Below are 23,856 nucleotides of genomic sequence, written 5' to 3' on the forward strand. Positions count from 1 at the left end.
GGGTTTCCATTGCTGCGACAAAACACCGTGACCAAAAGGCAAGTTGGGGAGAAAAGGGTTTACTAGGCTCACACTTCAGCATTAGTGTTCATCACTGAAGGAAGTCAGGGCAGGAACTCAAACAGGGCAGAATCCCGGAGGCAGGAGCTGATACAGAAATCATGGAGGGGTGCTGCTTACTGGCTTGCTTCCCGTGGCTTGCTCAGCCCGCTTTCTCATAGAACCCAGGACCAGCAGCCCAGGGATGGCACCACCCACCATGGGCTGGGCCCTCCCCCATGATCACAAAATGAGAACATGCCTTACAGCTGGGTCTCAGCTGAGGCTCCTTCCCTGATGACTCTACAGCTTGTGTCAAGTTGACACACAGAACCACCCAGTACAGTTTCCTTGTCAGACCTGTAATCCTAGCACTCAGAAGTTCAAGGTCATCCTCTACTACGTAGTGAGTTCAAGGCTAGCCTGAACGAAAACATAAAGACAAAGACCAAAACTGGGCCAGTGGGTTGACTCATTGGGTAAAGGCCCATGCAAAGGCTTGATGACCTAAATGTGATCCCAGGGATACACATGGCAGAGGGACAGAATTGACTTTTGCAGGTTATCCTCTGGTATGCGCACACACATTGTGGCATGGGCCTCCCCCACTACAATAGATAAAATACATTTTTAGAGAGTGAAGCATATTGGTAATTGTTTATGGTTCCCTGTGATGATATATTGTGTACCCTAATAAGTTTGCCTGAAGATCAGAGAACAGAACCAACCCACTAAATTAAACATAGAAGCAAGGCACACACCTTTAATCCTAGCACTTACGAGGCAGAGAGCCGTCTAGATTTTTGTGAGTTCAAAGCCACCCTGGACTACATGAGATTGACTCAGTCTAGGAGAGAAACAGCCAGGCAGTGTGGCACACACCTTTAATCCCAATACTTGGGAGTCACACGCCTTTAATTCCAGCACTAGGAAAGCTGAGACAGGAAATGATACGGGTGGGCTGAGAAAGGTACATAAGGCGTGAGGAGACAGGAACTAAAGTCTTTCAACTGAGGAAAGCTTTTCAGGCTGAGGAGTCCTAGAGATAAGAGGTGACTTGTTCCTTTGTCTCTGATCTTTCAGCATTCACCCCGATATCAGGCTCCAGTTTTTTTTTGTTTTTGTTTTTGTTTTTTAATAAGAAGACCATTTAGCAATATGTGTTATAGCTCCCAAATTCAATTTCAGTTTTGGGAAATCCAGAATGGTGTTATTTCGTAAGTTTTTTCTTTTTCTTGTTTAGACTGGGGTCGCCAGTCTTGAGGCAGTCAAACCAGTTTGACGGGTACCCCTCCCGCTTCTCCCAGCAGAAACTGACCAGACCTTCCTGCTCACTGGTTAATGGTTAGAGTTGGTCTGACAGGTACAACAATGGGGGTGAATGGATTACAGCTTTGCAAAGGCCACAGAGAAATTTTGTAAATAGAAATGAAGGCTGTGTAAATATGGTACGTGCACTTTCTCTAATTTCCATGTCCTGGTAGAAAGAGACCACAGCAGACAGCTAACAATCCACAGAATAAGTGTTTAGGGAGGGTACATAGAGGAAGGTGAGGACGGTGTTCGACTGCTGCATTTTTTTTTTTTTTTTTTTTTTAAAGATTTTCATTTATTTATTTATTTTCCAGGCAGGGTTTCTCTGTGTTGTTTTGGTGCCTGTCCTGGTTCTTGCTCTGTAAGACCAGGCTGGCCTCGAACTCACAGAGATCCGCCTCACTTTGCCTCAGAGTGCTGGGATTAAAGGCGTGGGCCACCACCGCCCAGCTAAAGATTTACTTTTTATCTTATGTATATGGGTGTTTGCCTCTATGTATGTATGTCTTTGCAGCATGTGTATGCATTGCCCTTAAAGACCAGAAGAGGGTTTCGTATAGCCTTGGAACTGGTTGTTGGCTGCCTTGTGGGTGCTGGGAATTGAACCGAGTCCTCTGGAAGAAGAGTCAGTGCTCTTACCTGCTGAACCATCCCTCCAGCTTGACTGTGGTGTTTTCATCTAAAACACTGCTGACCAAGCTTTTGATTTCATGAGCTCCCATGTAGTCCCTGAAAGATTGTCAGTGATTGAAAAATCATTAGGACATAATTGAGAGTGAGTTCACTACAAAAGAAGTCAGAATTATTGCTGACACAGGGACAGAAGGGTGTATTGAGGTGGAAATAAAGAGAATTTTGTAGTCTAGGGGCAGGTGAAGGATTCCCTGAAGGGTCTAGAGTGATGGGTGTGTTGATGGGTAGGACGGAATCCAGAAACTCTAATCTTTGTAGTTCTGCTATGAACTTTGTGTAGCTTTCTCTCCTTCATCTGCAAAAAACTGCAGAGGAAGTGGACAGCAGTGTGACGGGGCAGGCAGAGTGGAAATTGGTTCTGGCATGCTGGAGTTGGTCAGTTCTCGTCATCTAACTTGGTAGACTGCTCCTAAGCAAAGAGAAACCCCTACCAAGAGGTACCCTCTTCAAAGAACATCAGAAGCCAAACATGGTGGACAGGTCTTTAATCCTAGCACTCAGGGTGAGTTCAAAGTCTGACTAGTCTACATAGTGAGTTTGAGGCCAGTCAGGGTTACTTAGTGAGACCCTATTTCAAACAAAAAAAACAAACAAGCTCCTCTAAAATAACAACAGCAGCAGCAGCAGCAGCAGAAGAAGAAGAAGAAGAAGAAGAAGAAGAAGAAGAAGAAGAAGAAGAAGAAGAAGAAAAGAAGCAATGGAAGGAGAAAAAGGAATAGAAAATAAATTCAAATGTTCTCTTTTGATTTAAGAACTGAAAAGTATCTGTAGCCCAAACAACTTTATATGACTGTCACAGATGCTCATCAACCAGTAGACAAGAAACTGAACAGATAAGTTCACCAGAAAATAGTTTTCATATTTTCCCCCAAAATTTAAAATAATTATGCTTTATTTCTTGTAAAATTGGCTTATCTTTATTATGTAGTGATTGCCTATGGCCTGCCATGCTAAGAGCTTTGCTGTCATCTTCTTGGTATAAACAGTTTATAGATGAATATATGCAAAGTTCAATAACTTAAATAATTTCACTAGAGCAGTTGTGATGGCACATGCCTATAATTCCAACACTTGAGAGACAAAGATAGGAAACTCAGCCTCAAACTAGACCTTGTAATCAGGAGTTCAAGGTCATCTTCAGCCGCACATCAAGCGAGAGTCTAGGCTGGGCTACATGAGGCCATGTCTCAAGAAAACAAAGTAACAGCAACAACAAAACCCACCTAAAAATCCAACAAACAACAAATTTCTCAAATGCATAGAGCCGGTAAGTTGTAGAAGCAGTCTTTAAGTGTTTGGCCCCAAAGTCTACGCTCTTAGTGAACTACTACATAACTTTATGGTGTTTATAACAATGGTCAATTACTGTCTAAAACAGACAATAGCCTAAACCATGGCTTAGTACTCTCCTGTAATAATTTATAGTTACTAAAGTCATGCTTAAAGGCCAGTGGAACAGCAATGTTAGCGACATAATCTCTCAGTGAAAAAAGCAGGCTTCAAGTCCGTTTACAGCAGTCTCTTTTATAATACATACCCTTTACATGGAATACATGTCTATGCCAGGCTTAGAACCATTACTTGTGGTTATTTTTGCAATTATGAGCATATGGGTATTTTCCCCTTTTTTTTTTTGTTTTGTAGCTTTTCTGAGTTTTCCAACTTTATACAATTAACATCAATGACTTCTTTTTGCTGTTGTTTTGTGTTTTTTTTTTTTTTTTTTTGAGACAGGCTTTCCTCTTTCTCTTTGTAGCTCTGGCTTTCCTGGAACCTGCTCTGTAGACCAAAAGAGATCCACCTGCCTCTGCCTCCTGAGTGCTGGGATTAAAGGTGTGTGCAAACTCCCCCCCACCCCCTCAGCTTGTTTTTTAAAAATAGAGTCACACTCTATAGCCTAGGCTGGCTTCCAACTTCCAAGCCTCTTGAGCGTTACACAACAATAACATGCACTACTTCTGTAATGGTATTTAAAGTACAGTAGAGAAACACAATAAGCAGAATAAGAAATACATCGTCCATTTCGTGGCAGACACAGTTGTGGGAAAGGAAGGATGAGAAGTGTGCCTTCGCATGCAGATGCAGCGCAGGTGCAGGCCTGTTGCAGACATGCTTCATAATTCCCCACCAGTCAGCACCACCTTCCCAGGACTGTGAACGAGCACAAGCACACCCTGCCTGCGCATTTTCCTCCTTGCAGCGCTTCCCTTTTCGGCTCTGGTGAGTCTTATTTTCTATCTGTTCTACACCACGGTCTCCTCTTTCCTTAGTCTCCACTTTCTCCACGCCTCATCGCCTTTACGTTTCAAATACCTGCAGGCCTGGACACAGGTCTCTCCATCATCTCCCTCAGAGGCAGAAAATAAATGACTTCAAGAGCCGGGCCAGTGACAAATGACTGAAGCTCGCTTGATTTCACTGTCAGCCCTTGTCAGCCTAACCCAGTCATCTCTGCTTCAGTCGGTGTCAATGCAGCAATTGCTCAAGGGAGAAAAAACCTCTGGGACATCTTCTTTTCTCTGTCCTTCATCTGCAGCTTCACCCCCTGGCACACCATACGTTAGGAAATCGTGGGATTTAGTTTGTTCTGCTGTATTTTCAAAGTGCGGGGTTTTTTTTTTTTTTTTTTTTTTTTTTTTTTTTCCATGCTAGATCTTGTCAGGATGGCCTGAACTCTTAATCCTCCTGCCTCAGTCCTCTTTTAGCTGGCATCACAATGTATCTTGAGGGGGTGGGAAGAAGGTTTGGTGGGGGTGGGTAAAGCACTGCCTGAGAGACTGAATTTCAATCTCTGGGGACCAAGTAAACCTGGATGCAATAGCTTCCATATCAGTAATCCCTGTGTTCCCAGTATAAGGTGTATCGGAAGGCTATAGAGCAAAACTCTATTTAAAAAAAAGCAAAACCACACAACCCTCCCGCTTCCTGCCAGAAAAAACCCAAGAAGTAATTAATGTTAACTGTGTAAGTTTGGAAAATTCAGAAAAGCTATAAAAAAATGGGAGGCAGAGACACGGGAGCCCCAGAAGCTCATGGGCCAGCTAGCATTGACACCAGAGGTTGACTTCTGATCTAACTACACACACACACACACACACACACACACACACACACACTCATACACTGACAAAAAGGTGTATGTATATTCTGAGACCTATCTGGAAGGGGCCTACACTCACATTACATCTGCATATACATGTATATGTTTGAATTTCCCCCTTTTTATTTTCCACTAGTTTGTACATCTGTGCCTTCACTTACTTATTATTATTTTTTTTGGACAGGTTGCCCAGGCTGGTCTCAAACTTCTAGGCTCTTAAGTAGGTGGTACTATAGGAACATTCGCTGCACCTGGCTTTCGCTCTTTTTTGTCTTTTCGTTTGTTTTAGACAGGTTCTCTTTGTGTAGTCCTGGCTGCTATGGAATTTGCTATATAGACCAGGCTGGCCTAGAACTCAGAGATTCTCCCGTCTCTGTCTTCCAAGTGCTGGGATTCGAGGCGGCCACCACTATGCCTGGCTTCTTTTGTTCCTGTTTTTTCCTGTCTTTTGCTTGTATTCTTAGTTGATCTCCATGTATTCTTCACACACAGCCAGGCAGCCGCACTTATCTCTGAATTTGGAATCAGAACTCCAGAAATGTGGTTCTGGTTTTTTAAAATAACTTTTATTGTGGAGGTAAGATTTATCCACATGAATGAATTGATTTAATAGTACTAAAAGGCGAATTCACTTTTGTTTCCTAGCAGTCAGATATTTGGCAACTTATAGAACAACAACAATAACAACAACAACAACAACAAACTTTTGCTTGGGGTCAGCTTGTGGTATTTGCTACAAAGCCTGACGACCTGAGTTCAATTCCCCGGACCCCCATGGGAAGAACTGGCTGCACACAGCTGTCCTCTGTCCATCACACATCAAATGTAATAGGCAGTTGTGTCTCTACGCATGCATCATGTACACATGTGCAATAGTAATACATACGTCTGTTTGCTTGTTCTGTCTACCTTGTTAATCTCGGCTAGTAACGGCTCAGGAAACACTGAAAAACGGGAAAATAAAATTCTCTTCTTAGTTTTCCTCCATCTGTAAAGAAAACACACAGGCAGAATGAAATGAATGTGTTACGGTCTGGAGGTAGCTGACTAGACTTGTTTCTACTGAAGTCAGTCTTACTCATTTTCCAAGACCTCAGTTCATAGAATTATGTTTTTCTTTCAAGCTTTTACAGTATTGACTCATGTAACTAGAAATAGAGCCTCAGAACTGCTAAGTGTTACTTTCTATATTAGTTTTTTTTCTCATCTAATTCAAATGACATAAGCAAAATACCTTTTTAAAAAGCTTACACACAAAGTTCTACTGACAGACGACCTCCATTAAAGAAAGTTTAATTTAGCAGGGGAACAAAGACCTTATAGTTCTACTGTACAGCACCCAACAATTTCTCCATCCACTTCTGCTGTTGTTCCATTAATCTCACTCACACTCTGGAAAGTATAATTTTATAATTGTAATGTTAATGATCATTTCTAGTTCAGTAACTACATTTGCTTTAGAAATCAATTATTTAAAAGTTTCACACCAGAGTTGTGTTGTCTGTAGTATGGAATCTAAATGTATTTTCTTTTCTTTACACAGAATGCTGTTTTCTCTCCTTGTTTAGAGAGTTAAGGCCTTTAGGAAAAACAATCAGATCATCCGGATTTGGGGACACTGTAGTTGTTTCTAGTAATCTTAATCAGTGCTATTAAAAATCTTCATACAAATTGATTTGAAATACCATTAGACTTGGCTAGGAGCAGTGGCTCATGCTTCTTGTCCCAGTTACTCAGGAGGCAGAATGAAGCAAGAGGATCACTAAAGCCAGGAGTTCAAGGTCAGCCTGGGCCATAGAGTGAGACTTCCGCTTGAAAAACAAACAAAACCCCTAAACAACAATCCTTGTAAGCTGTGTACATATGTGTGTTCATACACGGCTGTAATCCTGGCACTTGGGAAGCTGAGTCTGGAAGATGATAAACTTGAGGCCAATCTATGCTATGTAGTAAGATTTGGTCTACAAAATAACACAAAAACAAAACAAAAAAGCCACTATACACAGACCACAGAAATCTCATTAAACTCATTATAATATATGTTACCAAAGGAGTATCATGAAATCAAATAAAAAGTAAGTGATCTCAGTGGTTATCGCCTCACGTAAGAGTTAGCTATAGCCAGTGTGGTTATGCCTGTACCCCCCAGCACTTGGGAGGCAGAGGCAGAGGCAGAGGCAGGCAGATCTCCTTGAATTCAAGGCCAATCTATGCTACTTAGCAAATTACAGGCCAGCCATGCTGCAGAGTGAGACCCTGCCTCACACAAAATTAAATAAAACGAACAAAACTAAAAGAAAAACAAACAAACAAAATAATTGACCAGGCAGCTGTAATAAAATCTTGATGTCTGGATCTTACTCAGGATTCTGATTTAATGGTCTAACACTGGAATTTATAAAAGGTTCTAGGTGATGTTAAAGGTTCCAGGTGAATCTGAAGACCTATCACCGAGACCACTGGATTAGGCTGTAACAACTCAAGATGGCGTTTTCTATAATTGAGGCTAGCTGCTCATATGACAAGGGTGACAGTATATTCCTGCCATATCACTTTCCCAGAACTGCATGCAACACACAGTAAAAGTGTATATGTTTTAGGTATATGGTTATAGCTAAACAATATCTATGTTTCCATATTCCTTACTAATGATATTGTGGAATGTATCTATGAGGTAACGACATTGATATTTTATTTTCATTTTCTGAGGAAAAGCCTTAAAACAAATCTCCTAACTCCACATATTAATACTTGTAAAAATTATAAAGCAGTATGAAACTACAGTCCACCAATAACATATATAATGGCTAACTCAACCAAAATATGTAGTGGAAATCGAAAGCTTCTAGTGATTTTCTTAAGAGGCTAGTAAAAATCTGCTACTTTATTGCTCAGAATCTTTTCAAGGTAGATAGATGATTGTCCTCGGGATGGAATTTGGTCCTTAACTAAGTTTATCACAGTCTGCCCTATCTCTTTAGCTGGACTTCTGGTTGCAGTTCAGTCATAAACAACTTGCTGTTCCCAGGCTCACCTGTGTGTGTGTGTGTGTGTGTGTGTGTGTGTGTGTGTGTGTGTGTGTGTTTTATGAGAGACTGAACCTAGATCCTCACACACATCAAGACAGTACTCTAGGGGCTGGAGAGATGGCTCAGAGGTTAAGAGCACCGACTGCTCTTCCAGAGGTCCTGAGTTCAATTCCTAACACCCACATGGTGGCTCACAGCCATCTGCAATGAGATCTGGCTTCCTCTTCTGTGTACATAATAAATAAATAAATAAATAAATAAATAAATAAATAAATAAAAAGACAGCACTGTATTACTAGGCTATATGCCTACTACATCCCCCGCCCCATTCCCTTATTGGATACATTCTAAAGAGCAAGGTGCAGCCTATAGCAGATGTGCTGTCCGTCACTGTGCATCTGCAGGAAAGTAGCGTGGCTACTTCGCCTTTGCCCAATACTATCTTAACTTCCATTTAGTGTATCTGAGCAGGTATACGTTTCTCTGCAGAGGAAGTAATTTGGAGTACCTGTAAGGAAATGGGTGCTTGCTTTAATAAAACTAAACCCCGTTCTCATTTAGCAAGAAAGGAAAAATCCTAGTGCCAAATTCCACCTTGTGATCCCAAATATGATTCCATACAAATCATCCTTCTCTGGGTCTCTGACTAAAGATAGTGATAACACTGCCTGCAACATGCAGGCCCAGCTATGGGGAGTATGAATTGCAGCAAAGCTGTGGCCAGTCTGCAGTAGTGGAAAGTTTTTCCTCTGGACAAACAGAGGGTAACTCAAAACTTGAGAATTTGTTTCACCTGATGTTTCGTCTTCCATCTGGATGACAACTCAAGATTCAGTTGCTTAAATGAACACGTATCTAATATCTTTCACAAACTCTGTGTGCAGTCAACAGGTTCTGCATGGATTCTGACATGTGTTGGCTGGGGCTTTAGTCTTCTCCGGGCTAAGAACGCAACATTCAAGATGATCTTACTCACAGGGAAGGCAGGTGGGTATGGTTGTTGGCCAGATAACAGCTTGAGATGTTGGTTGATGGGCCTTGAAACTTCTCCTCACGGCTTCAAGTAGCTTGGATCCTAAGAGACACTGTTCCAAGCATGCTACCCTATGCAGGAGTATTCCCCCCCCCCCCCCCCCCCCCCGAGACCGAGTTTCTCTGTGTAACAGCCCTAAGTGTCCTGCAACTTGCTCTGTAGACCAGGCTGGCCTCAAATTCAGAGATCCACCTGCCTCTGCCTTCTGAGTGCCTGGCAGAAGTAGTCTCCACTTAGAGACTAACAAGTGGTTTTATTCCTTGTATGGACAGTAAACTTCCTTTCAGAGGAAGCCCTAGTCTCTCAGAGCCCTCAACCGGAGAAGGATTTTAGGATATACCTAATAGATGTAGTAAGTACTCTAGTGATATGCACTCATATAAATTGCAGTGGTTACAGGATTGTAACTCAGTGACAGTTCTTGTTTAGCATTCTAGATGCCCCGGGTTCCATCTCCAATGCTGAAAAAAAAAAAAAAATAAAGTGGAGCGTGATGGTGACCTGTCATAGTAGAATGTCACTGCAGTTGAGTGGAACACTCAAGAAGGAACGGTATGTATGTGGTACCTGCTTACACATCACTTGAGACCAGAATGGAGTCAGGTGTGGTAGCACATGCTTTCATCTCAGCCCCGGGAGGCTGAAGTGGGACTGCCGCATGTGTGTGACCAGCTCAGGCTGTGTCGTGAGTTCTAGGACAGTTTGGACTCCATAGCAAAAGAGTCTCTACAACTCACCTTATCAACCAAACAGAAAGTCAGCAATGAGGGCTACTAACTTGCGAAGTTTTATTTAATCACAAACGTAGTGTTTGTATAACCTGCCAGCGGGCTTAGGCCTGGAGAAAAATGACTCTCCTTTTCCTGGTCAGCCATAACAACACTAAATGGACCCAGTAATCCTCACGGGCAGCAATTATGAGAGAAGAAAAGGTCTTCAGTGTGAGAGGGAGTGAGAGGGAGGCATGGGAAGCATTGGAAGGAAGAAAAGAGCGAGGGTGGAAATGATGTCAACACAGCTTCCTCGTATGGAAGTCTCAAAAAATTAAAAAAAAAGTTTGACTTTCTCACAAGAGGAAGCAAATTAGAAAGATGAATTTTCAGCCTATACTTTCCTAAGTTATGTTAAAGAGGAGTTAAAATTCAAAATCCAGAGGTATACAAAGGTGCACTGCCAGTCCCATAAATTGTACTTTCCTTATAAGTTATCATTTAACCTATATATTTACAAAGTGCCAAGGGGTTACAATTGAGTGGATTGTTCTCCTGATAAAGAAAATTCCATCCCCTCTCTGTTCTCATTTTTTCTTTGTATGTAGGTAAGAGTTCATAGATCAATAGTCTTGATTTCAGTATGAAATTACATTCTTTTTGCTTGAGTTCTTCTGAGTTATGCAGCAAGCTTCCTGTTCTGAATTCACCCTCCCCGTCTCTTTCCTGGGGACTGAACCCAGGCCCTCACACAAGCTAGGTAAGCATTCTTTACCGTTGGGCTACATATATTTCCAATCTTTAAAAACAACAACAACAACAAAAAAAAAACCCAAATATTTTTATTGTTTTGTGTGTATGAGTGTTTGACTTCTATGTATGTTCATACATCACATGCATGCTTGGTACCCACAGAGGGCAGAAGAGGGTGTCAGATCCCCTGGAATTGGAGTTACAGATGGTTGTGAGTCACCAGGTGGGTGCTGGGAACTGAATCCCGGTCTTCATAAGTGGTAACAAGTGCTCTTAACTTCTGAGTCAATTCTTCCACCCCTCCAACCCCTTTGTAACTTTTTTCTTTTGAGATAAGATTTCATTAAGTTGTCCAGGTAGGCCTTGAATTTGAGATTATCAGGCCTTAGCTGGAATTATAGGCTAACCACCACACCCAACTTTTCTTTCTCCCTTTTGTTATCTGTTATGGCTTCAATGTATGCTTAAGATAAAGAAAATTAAAAAAAAATATTTGGGCTTAATTCCAAGATGTTGATATCAGATAGATACGAATTAGATGGCAATATGAAACTAGAACTTAGCCGGGTGGTGGTAGCACATGCCTTTAGTCCCAGCACTTGGGAGGAAGAGACAGGTGGATCTCAAGGAGTTCAAGGCCAGCCTGGTCTAAAAAGTGAGCTCCAGGACAGCCAGGACTGTTACACAGAGAAATGGAAAAACAACAAACAAACACACACGCACGCACGCACGCACGCACGTAAAGAAACTAGAACTTGGCTTTCCAAAAGGTAAGCTTCATCCTCCCCTCCCATTTTCTCTCCTCCCCATTCCTCCCTTGTGTGTATGATACAGCTCAAAAGGTACTACGAACTTAGCTGCTGATAGCTCATATGAAGGCTTCTGATTAGACGAACTTCCACTAATAACATCAAAGATGTCAACTGATAAAACTGGTTTAAAACTGGTTTTCATATCAAAATGTCCATTTATAACAGAATTTTCCTCACTTCCAATGGTAGCAAAGGCTTTCAGGCCTGAAAAATTAAAGGAAGTGCATTCAGTGTTTGATTTGATCTACACAGTAGAGTATACATAGAGTATTTACAATGTACACTATCTTAAGGAGCTCATGGACTGATGGGTAGAAAGTTTAGCCCCAAAGATCTCTCAATATACTGTGCATCTAAACGACGATCTACAGGATTGCCCTTTAACGGGGCTGGGCCAGCCCCAGGTTTCCTCTTCTGCTTTTATTATGCTGCTTTCTGTAATGAACCTCCAAAGAAAAACAGGAGGTAGAAAAATAAAACTGGAAAATGATTTAGAAAGTCTACAACTTGTTTTGAAATAATTAGCTAGTTGTCCTGTACCTACTTTGGTTTCCCAGGTAAAAGAGCATCACCAATAATCTCAAAAATGCGGGAGACACAAACCTTAGCCCAGATCCTCCAGACTGTTGAACTGTGGCCACACTGATGTGGGCATTTTCATTCTTTGAACTGTGGCCACACTGATGTGGGCATTTTCATTCTTGCTGTCTGCTTCTTTTATCGGAAGGTATTTAATCCACAAATTACTAGTGCCTATAAACTAGAAATATTAACTTAAACTATCTACCCAAATCCAAGGAAGCAAAATCTTACCAGAGGATTTTGGTAGCTTAGTCATGTCCCCCACATTTAAAAGAGAGATGTGTGGAAGGTCAAGCGAAAGTTTTCTCCATCCTGCAGGGACACTTCACTCCCTGAAAGTTCTCTCCATCCTGCAAGGACACTTCACTCCCTTACTTCAGACTTACTCACCGAGATCTGAGGTGTTTTAGTCTTTTCAGGGATTTCAGCATCAGGAGGCCACTGATGTTACCTCTATCCCTAAGAGTTCACAAATGAGCAATTCACAGAATCAGAAAAATGTCTGCCTCACCTTTGGAATATGTAAAACCCATTTTTGAGGCAACTGAATTCCTTTTAAAAAGCAGTTTTTTGAGTATTTAAGAAAGGTGTAATACTAAAGACACTTCTTTGCTAGAATCTTTTCTGATGTTGCTTCTCTCAAATATCCACAGTTAAAATCCTGTTTACTTTTCCAGGATATTTCAAATAACTCTTTTTTCCAATAAACTATTTCATTTCTCGAACCAATCTCAAGGTTTTTATTGGATTCTTTCAAAGTACTTCCTTTTACTTGATCCGGTCTTTTGCTTCGCTTTCATTTTAGGAACCTGGGAGTATTTTAAATATGAACTTTAAAGTCTTATCCAAGAGAAGACTAACAGGTTGAAAAACTACCTCCCCACGCTATTTTTTTTTCTTCAACTAATGCCTTAGGTGTAATGCTTTGCCGTTAGCAGAGTCGGTGAAGAGAAAGACAGTACTAGACTATGACAATCTGTACTGGCTTCAGACCCTCATTTTATTTATTTATTTTTTTAAAGCAATCTGAGAAGGAGGCAAACTTTCACACTGGAAAACGGAGAGGCAATCCCCCTTCCCGTTTCAGGGCCCAGTGAATCCCGCCTCCACTGCTCTGAGCAGCTGTCTCAGGAATGAATCCTCTTCTCCTTAGAATGTGGGAGAGCTCTGCTGGGGCGGCAGCTGCGAGGCAAGGAATCCTCCGGGTCGCTGTCCCTCCCCTCCGAGCTGCGGCAGCTGCCGGGGCATCCCAGTGGAACTCTGTCGTCCCCCCCCCGCCCCCATGTCCCCCTCCCCGGTCCCTGCCAGCGCCGCGGGCGAGCAGCAGCTGAGCGCGGGTCAGGGGTAGGGAGTGCTCCCCGGAGAGGCTCCCAGCGCCGCCACCCCAACGACTCCCAGGTCCCTCAGGTGGCCTCCTTCCAAGTCCAACCGGAGGACACCTTGGCAACGTGGGGCGGGGTCCCCTCGGCACCCGGAGACCTGCCCTAGCGTAACAACACTAGCCTCTGCGCTGCACGAAGCAAGGTCTGGGCGAGCGAGCGAGTGCAAGTGGGTGGGTGGGGGGGAAGCCAGCGCGGCTCGGCACTACCTGAGCAGCGCGCTCCCGAGGCGCGCGCCCCCCGCCAGGAAGCACGTGCTCGGCTCCATCCCCTCCCTCCCTCCCTCCCTCGCGGTGCCCGGGCCCGCCCGTGCCCCCCACCCCACCCCACCACTTCGCCGCGCGCGGCCCCCTCCGCCGGGGCGCCCGCTCGCCCCACCGCCCCGCGCGCGCGCCCGCGGCCCCCCTCCCCGCGCGCTCGCGCACGCGCACGCCGCGCCGGGCAGCCCTCGGCGCTGTCATGGCGGCGCGGAGCCGCTTCCGTGGGCACAGGGGCAGTCCCGCGCGCTTGGGCTGGGCGGCCCGTGGCAGTAGCATCCTCAGCCCCCGCCGCAGCGCGGGGCGCGGCGTCGCCGGCGCCCGCAGGAGCCGCTCGAGCAGGGCCGAGCGCAGGGGTGGGGCGGCCTAGCGGGGCGCGGGGGTGAAGGGGGGCGGCGGGAGACCCCTGGAGTTCTAGGCAGCCGCGGGCTCCCGGGCAGCGGACTAGGCAAACTTGGAGGCTGCGACCAGGTGCATTGACCTTCCTTCTCCTCCTCCTCCCCCGGCCCTCCTCGCCTCGCCGTCGCGCGGGGCCTGCCTTCCCGCCCGCCCCGACACACACACACACACGCACACCTCCCTCCCTCCTTCCCTCCCTCCCTCCCGCCCCTCAGCGCCGCTCAGGTGCCGCCGGGGCGAGGTGCTCCACTCCTCCCCCTGGGCCGAGCGCGGCGGAGAATCACCGCCCCCTTCCCCCGCCTTTTCCTGCCCTGGATCTCCGCCGCCGCCGCCGCCGCCGCCTCCGTCTCTCTGCGCCCCGGCGGGGGTGAGGACGAGGCCGGAGTCTCGGGGGTGAGGAGGAACTTTGTCCCCCCAGGGGGTGGCGGCGGGGGTGGGGGTCCCCCCCTCCCGGCCCCCGCGACAGTTTCCCCGCGGTGCACCTGCCTGCGCCCACCACCTGCGCGGGGTGGGGTGGGTGGGTGGGTGGAGGGGGGGAGGCGTGAACCCGCCCGCGGGCCTGGAGGACCCGCCTTCGCCAGCCCGGGCTCCGGAGCCCGGGAGGAGCGGCCGGCGGGCCCTCGGCTGCCGAGAGTAACTTATCTGACGGACAGTAACTCTTTGCCTCTCCTCCCTAAAAAATCCCACGGCGGCACCCAGCCTCGTTAACATATGTTTAATCTTCCAATAGGGTTTGGCGTTGTTGTCAGCCTCGGGGAGAGAGATTGGACAAATAGTCTCCAGGAGGAGGAGGAGGAGGAGGAAGGCGACGCCAAGGACTTTCCACATCCACTGCTTTTCGGGGGTGTCTCCTCAAGTTGGGAACAGAAAACCCTTCTGGCTTAGCGTTGGCGTGGGTCGCGCCTCCCGTTGGTTGCAGCGGCTGCTGGCCCAGGGTGACTCTTGAGTTGTCCTTTCTCGGGAACTAGCCATGGCTAGTGAAGACGACCGTGCCCCTTCCCGGCCACCAACAGGTGATGACGGGGGCGGTGGAGGGAGTGAAGAAACCCCTGCCGAAGGGGGTGCGCTGACTCTGAAGCCGGGGCTCCCCATCAGGGGCATCCGAATGAAATTCGCCGTGCTGACGGGCTTGGTTGAAGTTGGAGAAGTGTCCAATAGGGATATTGTAGAAACTGTGTTTAACCTGGTAAGTAGATAAATAATTTAGTAAGCATATACTTTTTCTCGGTGAGTTGGGGAACAAGGCGAAGCTGGGGTCATGTGCTTCACTCAAACGAATGGCTTTTTCCACAGAGGGACACAAAATTCCACTTGACCTAAATGAAACAATTACTTGTATTTCAGTTTAAAGAGAATTATGCAAAAACTTGACACTTCAGGTTTTGAATGAACAGCTCACTTTTGTGCTAAGGGAGCAAATGTTGATGTGCAAGTGTATTTGTGTGTGTGTGTGTGTGTGTGTGTGAGGTGTCAGGTGTTCAATGGAGAATTTGGCTGTAATTTCCCCTCCCCTGGAGTGTATGTTTTAAGCGTGCATTTCTATTTAACATTTTAAATGAGTGACTTTTTTGGACTTGGGAGCTAATATATATATAAGTCTTTGCCTAAGTTATGTTTTGCCATACTTAGTTTTAAATACAAAATTCATGCCCATAGTGTTAATAAACGGCTAACATTGCAAATTAATATTTTTAATTTTGACTAGTTTTAGTTTTAGAAATAACTAGCAAAGGTTAAATTTTGGAGTGAATCTAGCGTAAATATTTAAAGTGATCTTATAATAATTGAATGGTAATTTGAAAAAGGCTTGAGGCAGCCACAGTATGAGCTTTATGTTTTTGTAAATTCATGTGTAGCAGTAAAACACATTTGGTCATTGGAAGTTGCTGATTATACTATGGTGGGCTATGACTGTTATTTTAAGTGAATATGAGATACTTTTCTTTTTTTCTTTCATTCTATTCTTAGAAATTACCTTTAGTGGAGTGTTCTTAGACTTTTTAATTTTCTGTTGCTTGTCAACTTAAAAGAGTCAGAAAGAAGTCTGGCTTTAAAATAATTTCCTCTCTTTCACTTAGCAGTGTTAGATGCCGAATTTAAATAGTTGTAGTAACTGTTTAGCAGCCATCCTTTTTCCTCGGTGTTTTCAAGGTTAGACTTGTCTTACTCCAGGCAGTTAATTGTTTCCTCCAGTAGGCCTTTTCTAGTAGTCAAGTCATTTGCAATACAGATTCCAGAATGACTAAATAGATAGGTGAACTCACTTGCTTTTTGTTGTTGTTGTTTTTTTTTTTTTTTTTTTGAGACAGGGTTTCTCTGTGTAGTTTTTTGTGCCTTTCCTGGAACTCGGTTTGTAGACCAGGCTGGCCTCGAACTCACAGAGATCCACCTGGCTCTGCCTCCCAAGTGCTGGGATTAAAGGTGTGCGCCACCACCGCCCAGCAATTCACTTGCTTTTGAAGCATGAAAACTTGAGACCGTATTTTATTTCTCTACTGGATTGTTGTATTCTCACTTTAGATATAAATACTGACAGACACATTCATACACACATTTTGAAACTATATATTATGGAAATGACCAAATATACATAAAATTGAGTAGTATAGTGAATGCTATATCCATCATCCAGCCTCAACATTTTGGAGATTTTTTTGTGTTTGGAGCTTTCAACAGTGAGATAAAACACGGGTTCTTCTATCCTTTACATCCAAAAAACTTTTTTTTTTTTTTTTTAGTTTCTTTTTTCGAACTTAATGTACTGTGGATGGTAAACAGAAATCTGGTAGTGATACAGTCCATACTTAGTTGTTTGTATGTGAAAACACAATGTTCTTTGGCAGGAAGATTGAGACTCCTCTGTTCTTTATAGTGTGCTGTGCTGGGGTGGATGACCAAACAGGAATCACTTTCATTTTTATCATTGAAGAAAATCTAAATTCTGTACTAATGGTTTGCTGAGGTGTAGGCCTGTTAAGGATTTAAGGTTAGGCCCCTCACGGTTGCACGTTTGTAGTCAGTGGCAGGGTAGAAAGATGGACAGTCTGTCCATCGCACTTCCTCTTCTTCCGCGGTCCTTCTCTGTAGGGTCGGGAGAGTGGCTGAGAGGATTTGCTGGCGGCTCCTTTCCTTTGTCATCCTTTAGAGTGCTTTGTATGACTAAAATAGGGGCTCTGAGAAAATTAGGGGGACTCACATCCAGCTGGTTCATCCCTTGTTACTATTGCTGGGTCCCATCCTAGTGGATGTAGTGTGAGTTGTGGTTCTGTTACAAGGAGGAAGCATCTATTCTGGGCTAGGCGCCGGGCCAGGTGGCTTGATTATTTAAGTCCTTTCTGAATAACTCTTCTAATGCATGTGTGCCATTTCAAAGATGAGGAAACCGAGGTACTGAAAGGTTACGTAGATGGCCTACAATTTGCTTTTTAGGATTAGTCTTTTCAGGAATATATCTGTCACGTGAATTGGTGTGGAGTTGTTTTCATCTCTAAGTAGCTCTTATGTACCTCTGGTATTGCTTTCCGAAAAGGATGCAGCGGTCGTTCATCTTGATAAATATTCATGGCTGAACCTTCACCAGTAGATTTTATCCCTCCCCCCCCCAACTTTCAAAACGCTTTCTACAGTATTGTTTTAAAAAGACCTTAAAACTAAATATAATTGTTTTACTCCTTCACATCATTGATTTCTCATTCAGTTTGTGCAGAAAGTTGATTATTAACTTTTTCTTTCCTTTTTTTGTGCATGTGTATGTATGTGTGTAGGCCAGAGGTTGATGTCTGGTGTCGTCCTCAATGACTTCTCCACCTTATTTATTTAAAATATTTTATTTATTATTATCGTGTGTGTGTGTGTGTGTGTGTGTGTGTGTGTGTGTGTGTGTGTGTGTAATGTGTGTGTGTGTAAGTGCAGGTGAGTATGCCATGGCATGGGTGTGGAGGTCAGAGGGCAGATTTTGGGTGTTGGTTCTCTACTTCCACCTTGCTGAGGCAGAGTTTCTCTTCTGGTTTGTGCTGCTCTGTGTACTCTGGGCTAGTGGGCCCTTTCACTTTGGGGTGATTCTCCTGTTTCTGCCTCCTTCCTCACTGAAGGGGTGTTGGGATTGCAGATATGAGGCTGAGCATCTGGCTTTTTGTGCATTCTGGGCATGGAAATCAGATTCTCCACAAGTGCTTTTACCAGTTTAGCCATCTGACTGGCCCCATCTTTTTTTCCAACCCCCTGAGACAGGGTTTCATTGTGTAGCTCTGGCTGTCCTGGACTCTCTGTAGACCAAGCTGGCCTCCAACTTGGAGATCTGGAGTTGTATCGGTGTTCTGGTTCTGGATCTCTTGCAGCTGGAGTTACTAGGAGGAGGAGGAGAAGGAGGAGGAGGAGGAGGAGGAGGAGGAGGAGGAGGAACTGTCTCCGGTCTAAGGCAAACCCTATGTGAGCTGCCTTGTGGGTGCTGGGAATTGAACCTGGGTCCTCATGAAGAGGAGCCAGTGCTCTTAACCACTGAGACATCTCTCAGCCCCCTAACTTTTTTCTTAACAGTAAATTGTATTCCACAATTGTGAAAAGTTGGAAACAAGCAATAGCATGAGACATATGTACGTCATGAAATTATAGCAGTGTAGGGCCTGTGTAGTCTTGGCCCAGCACTCGGGAGGCAGAGGCAGGTGAATCTCTGTGAGTTCGAGGCCAGCCTGGGCTACACAGAGAAACCCTGTCTTGGAAAAACCATTAAAAAAAAAAAAAAATTGAACCAGAAGAGTTAATCTCCAGTGGAGTTTTCATTAATAAATATAAACTATGTTTTTGGGTAGTTGGGATTACTATTGCTGTGATGAAACACCATGACCAAAAGCAAATTGGAGAGGAAAGGGTTTATTTGACTTATTCTTCCACATCACTTTTCATCATTAAAGGAAGTCAGGACATAAGCTCAAACAGGGCAGGAACCTGGAGGCAGGAGCTGATGCAGAAGTCATGGAGGGGTGCTGCTTACTGGCTTGCTCACCATGGCTTGCTCAGCCTGCTTTTTTTTTTTTTTTTTTTAAAGAACCCAGGGCCACCAGCTCAGGGATGGCACCACTTACAGTGGGCTGGGCTCTCCCCCATTAGTTAAGAAAATGTCCTACAGACTTGCCTATAACCTGATCTTATGGCGGCATTTTCTTAATTGAGGTTCCTTCCTCTCAGATGACTCTAGCTTGTATCAAGTTGACATAAAACTTGCCACTAGAGGTATCATAACTTTTCCCACTTTTTAGGCATATTGTTATTAAAGTAGGAATATATATATATATATTATATATATTATTACACACACACACACACACACACACACACACACACACACACACACACACACACACACACACACACACACACACATATGGTTTATAGAACGTTCTTTTTTTCCTGTTTGGTAGATGAGGTATCTGTGTTGGCCTTGTACTCCAGTATTCAAAGTGATCTTTCTATTCCAGCCTCCCCAGTAGCTAGGACTAAAGGCACACACTAGTGTGCCCAACTAAAAAAAAACATGCTCTACAGTCTTTTTTTTTTTTAACTGATTAAATATTTGTCACTTTAAACAATAAGTTCCTAATGTTAAAAACCACTGTTTCCAGAGTTGTTCAGATAGTAAGTGGATGGATATATATTTATAAAGGGGATTAATTAGAATGACTGTGGTCCAGCCAGTCCAACAATGGCTGCCTATAAATGGAAGGTCCAAGAATCCAGTAGTTGTTTAGTTCATGAAGCTGGTTGTCTTTGCTGGTCTTCAGTATACTCCAGAATCCTGAAGATGTAGGCCCTGATGCCAGTGAAAGAATGGACTTGCTATTGAGGCGAGAGCAAGCAGGCAAAGAGCAAAGCTTCCTTCTTCCATGTCCTTATATAGGCTTCTATCAAAAGGTGTGGCCCAGATTAGAGTTGAGTTTTCCCAGTTCAAAAAGTCTGAAGTAAAGGTGTGTCTTCCTATCTCAAAGATCTGGATTAGAAATTGATCTTCCCACTTCAGAGTAAGCTAAAAACCCCACAGATATACCCTTCATATTTGGGTTGACACTCCCCACCCTTTTTTTTTGGTGGGGAGGGAGGGTTTTGAGACAGGGTCTCTCTATGTAGTTCTGACTGTAGTAGATCTCAATCAGTAGAACAGGTGGCCTCGAGCTCATAGAGATCCACCTGCCTCTGCCTCCCGAGTGCTGGGATTAAAGGCGTGTGCAGTAGTTTCCTGTTGCCCCCACCCCCCACCTTGTTTATTTATTTTTTGAGACAGAACCTCCTTATGTAATATGTAGCGATGCTGAGCTAGAACTTTCTGCGTAGCCTAGGCTACTTTTGAATTTGAGATCCTCCTACTTCATCTTCCTGAGCATTAGGACTGCAGGTCTATAATAACTACCATGCACAGCCTATGATTTTTATTTTAAATGTTAAAGCTTGAAAAATAGAATATGATTTTTATTATTTATTGTGTAGCAATTGACATATATTTTTGATTAACTAGAGGAGTTAGATATTAAATAAATCTGTTTTTATTAACAGTATAGAATACCCTTTGTGGACTTAAGTGGGCAGCAGCTATTCTGTTCTAGCTGATTATTGTCTCACAGCAATGTGAACTCAATGGTTTTGTACATCTTTAGTTTTTGGAGGAGACAATTAAGAATCTAGATTTAAAAAGCCTTAAAAATAGAAATTACAACATTTAAAAATTTTGTACAGACTGTATAAATCCATAGTTGGTTACTTTTAAACTCTGCGTGTGTGTATGTATGTATGTGTATGGTGTATGTGTGTTTATACAGGTGTGTGAGCCTGGGCACATGTTCACAAGCACATGTAGAAGTCAGGGGAGGATCTTGGGTGTCTTCAGCCTTATTCATTTGAGACAGGGTCTCTAACTGAATCTAGAGCTAGGCTGGTGATCCAGCTCTCCACCTGTCTCTACACTTTTAAACTCTTATATGAACTTTAATATAAAGATAACTCATCCAGTGGGTTTTTATTGTCATGTTAGTATCTAGATTACTTCCCATATAATACCTGTAATCATACATATGAGGATTAAGAATAATCTACTCTATAAACATTCTTGTTAATGATCCTTTTGTAATTGGTATTAGTGATAGAAAACTCAACTGCTGGTGGGCATGGTATTATATGCCTTTAATTCCAGCACTGGGGTGGCAGATTTCTGAGTTCTAGGAGAGCCTGGTCTACAGACAGGTTCCACGACAGCCAGGGTATCACAGATAAGACCTGTCTTGATAAACCTGCTTCTCCCGCCAAAAAGGAAAACTCAATTACTTTGAGCACAATAAAAGGATTTATGGAATTATTTATCTGGAGTCCAAAGGTAGGGCAATATTTCAAGTGAAGTTTCATTTTGTTTCTGTTTTGTTTTTCCTGATTTTAGCTTCAGTCTGGTGTATTCCTCTCAGGTTGTAGTTTGGTTGGTTACCAGTCAGGGCAGTGGGACCACTTGAGTTATTATTCATATCTTTGGTGAAGTGTCTGTGTTCCTATGTTCTGAACTGATTGGACCATTGACCAGGGAAATGTGCTGATGAACTTAAGCAGTATGTGTTGTTGGTTGTTTTTTTTTTTTTTTCTCTCTTTTTTGGGGCGCTTGTCACCCAGCTCCCAAATAAATGACACATGGAGGCTTATTCTTACTTAGGAATATCCAGCCTTAGCTTGGCCTGTTTCTTGCCAACTTTCCTTAACAAATTACCCTGTCTATTGCCTCTGGGCTTTTCCTTTTCTATTCCTGTATGCCTTTCTTTGTTTCTTACTCCGTGGCTTGCTGTGTAGCTGAGTGGCTGGCTCCTGATGTCCTCCTCCTTCTCTGGGTACTTTCTCCTTGATCTTTCTGCTCCTGGATTTCTCCTATATATTCTCTCTGCCTGCCAGCCCTGCCTATCCTTTCTCCTGGCTTTCTATTGACCATTCAGAGCTTTATTAGGCCATCAGGTGTTTTAGACAGGCATAGTAACACAGCTTCACAGAGTTAAACAAAAGTAACACACCTTAAAATAATATTCTACAAGTATGTATAGTTTCTTTACATAATTCTTATTTCAAATCAATTTATAGAGTTTTTCAACCATTATTACAATTTAATTTTATTTCATTTTTATTGTCTAATTTTGGAATATTTATATCCTGTGTTCAAGACAATAAAAATTTTAATTAGCCTGTGATCGATTTTGAGTTAACTTTTGTAGGATGTGATTTTTTTTTTCATGGTTATCTGATTGACTTGTTGCTATTTGTTGAAAAGCTAGCTGTTGCTAGTATTGTTCTGTCTTGGTGCCTTTGCTGAGACTCAGTTGACTGCAAGTGTAAACATCTGTCGTGACTCTTTGTTTTCATTACAGAGTTTGTGTGTCTGTATGTGCATGTGCATGCAGGGCATGTATGTGTATACTTGTATGTGTATGCATGGAGGTCAGAAATTGAGGGCTTCGTATCTTCTTCAATTGTTGTCCACCTTGTGACATTCTTTTTTTTTTTTTTTTTTTTGTCAGAGAATAGATTTTTTTTTTTAAGATTAAAATTTAATTTTATCATTTGTCCCCCCCCCCCATTTTGCTTTGGTCCAGCCCTTTCCTTCCATACTTCCCCCCTTGCTCCATTTCGAATCCATGGTCTCCTATTCTTTGTTATTGTGACATATATATGTATATGTATATCAACATATATGTGTGTATGTGAACACATACATTAATGCACACACATTTGTATCTGCAACCTGCTGAGTCTGTTTAGTGTTGCTTATATGTGTTTCTTTTTGGTGGGGAGGCTGACTGTTGGCATCGATAACCATTTAGGGTGCTTGTCTCTGAGGGAGAAAAAGTCTCCCTCTCTCAGCAGGTCTTAGGGGTGGGACCCTGAGTGATTTCCCCATCCATGTTGTCAGCTGGTGCTGTCACTGTTGAGGTCTGGTTTAAGCAGCCACACTGTTGCCATTCCTGGGGGTCCTTTTCCTGTCATACCTGGAAGACTCATCTTGGAGCAGATGGACTGGTCCTCTGGCTCTCAGACTCTTTCCACCCCCTCTTGTCCTCTGTTCCCTGAGCCTTCAGTGTGGGGGTCGTGTTAGTGCATCAGGTGGGGCCAGACACCCCACGGTTGGTTGTTATATGCATTTTGACTAGTTGCAGCTTTCTGTAGTGGTCCGTGTCTGCTGAGAAAAGAAACTTCTTTGATGAAGGTGCAAATTATACTCATCTGTGGGCACTTTATATTTTGAGACAAGGTTTTCACTGAACTCATTTGTCAAGTCTAGCTAGCAAGCAAGTCCTAGGGATCCTCCTTTCTTGCCCTCCTTAGAATGAGATGACAGGTATGGGGTTTATTTGTTTCCTTTAGGCAAGTCTACCTATATAGCTCGGAGTGACTTGGACCTTGCTATGTAGACAATCTGGCCTTGGACTAATTGAGAGATCCTCTTTCTTCTACCTCAGGAAAGCTGGCCTGAAGGTGTCGCTGTCATCCCTGGTGCTGATGGGCCTTTTGACATGGTGCTAGGGATGATACTCAGTTTGACATGTTTGTGGGACTAGCATTTTGCCGATGGCGCTATCTCCTTAGCTCATTACATTATATACTTCTCTTTTATAGAGCTGTAGATGAAACCCAGGGCTGTGTGTATGTACATGCACTAAGCATGGACTGTACCCCTGAGCTACATTCCTAGTTTATTTATGTTCTGTTGATCTGTATGTCTTCTTACATTATTGTCAAACTATG

At 43.5% G+C, this 23,856-nt stretch overlaps 1 protein-coding gene and 1 long non-coding RNA gene across 5 annotated transcripts in view; one reads left to right on the forward strand and one right to left on the reverse strand.

Annotated features, from left to right (window-relative positions):
* Positions 1–5,621: 5,621 nt before the first annotated feature.
* LOC119088175 lies at positions 5,622–13,318 on the reverse strand. Its single transcript, XR_005091771.1, has 3 exons — positions 12,297–13,318; positions 9,152–9,250; positions 5,622–6,134 (listed from the first exon to the last, which is right to left on the reverse strand). It is a non-coding gene; the product is annotated as an uncharacterized LOC119088175 (long non-coding RNA).
* Positions 13,319–14,079: 761 nt separating this feature from the next.
* Positions 14,080–23,856, forward strand: part of Lrba (LPS responsive beige-like anchor protein) — a 537,881-nt gene continuing 528,104 nt past the window's right edge. For 3 of the 4 annotated variants that reach the window (XM_028858702.2, XM_037206707.1, XM_037206708.1), the window contains exons 1-2: positions 14,406–14,493; positions 14,831–15,286. In XM_028858702.2, coding sequence (XP_028714535.1) covers positions 15,071–15,286 — 216 coding nt within the window. In that variant the 5' untranslated portion in view covers positions 14,406–14,493; positions 14,831–15,070. Of the gene's footprint in view, positions 14,173–14,405; positions 14,494–14,830; positions 15,287–23,856 lie in introns of those variants that run through there. The other variant, XM_037206706.1, reaches the window with a different exon arrangement.

This window comes from Peromyscus leucopus, chromosome 6, assembly GCF_004664715.2.
Source record: "Peromyscus leucopus breed LL Stock chromosome 6, UCI_PerLeu_2.1, whole genome shotgun sequence".
Taxonomy (NCBI): domain Eukaryota; kingdom Metazoa; phylum Chordata; class Mammalia; order Rodentia; family Cricetidae; genus Peromyscus; species Peromyscus leucopus.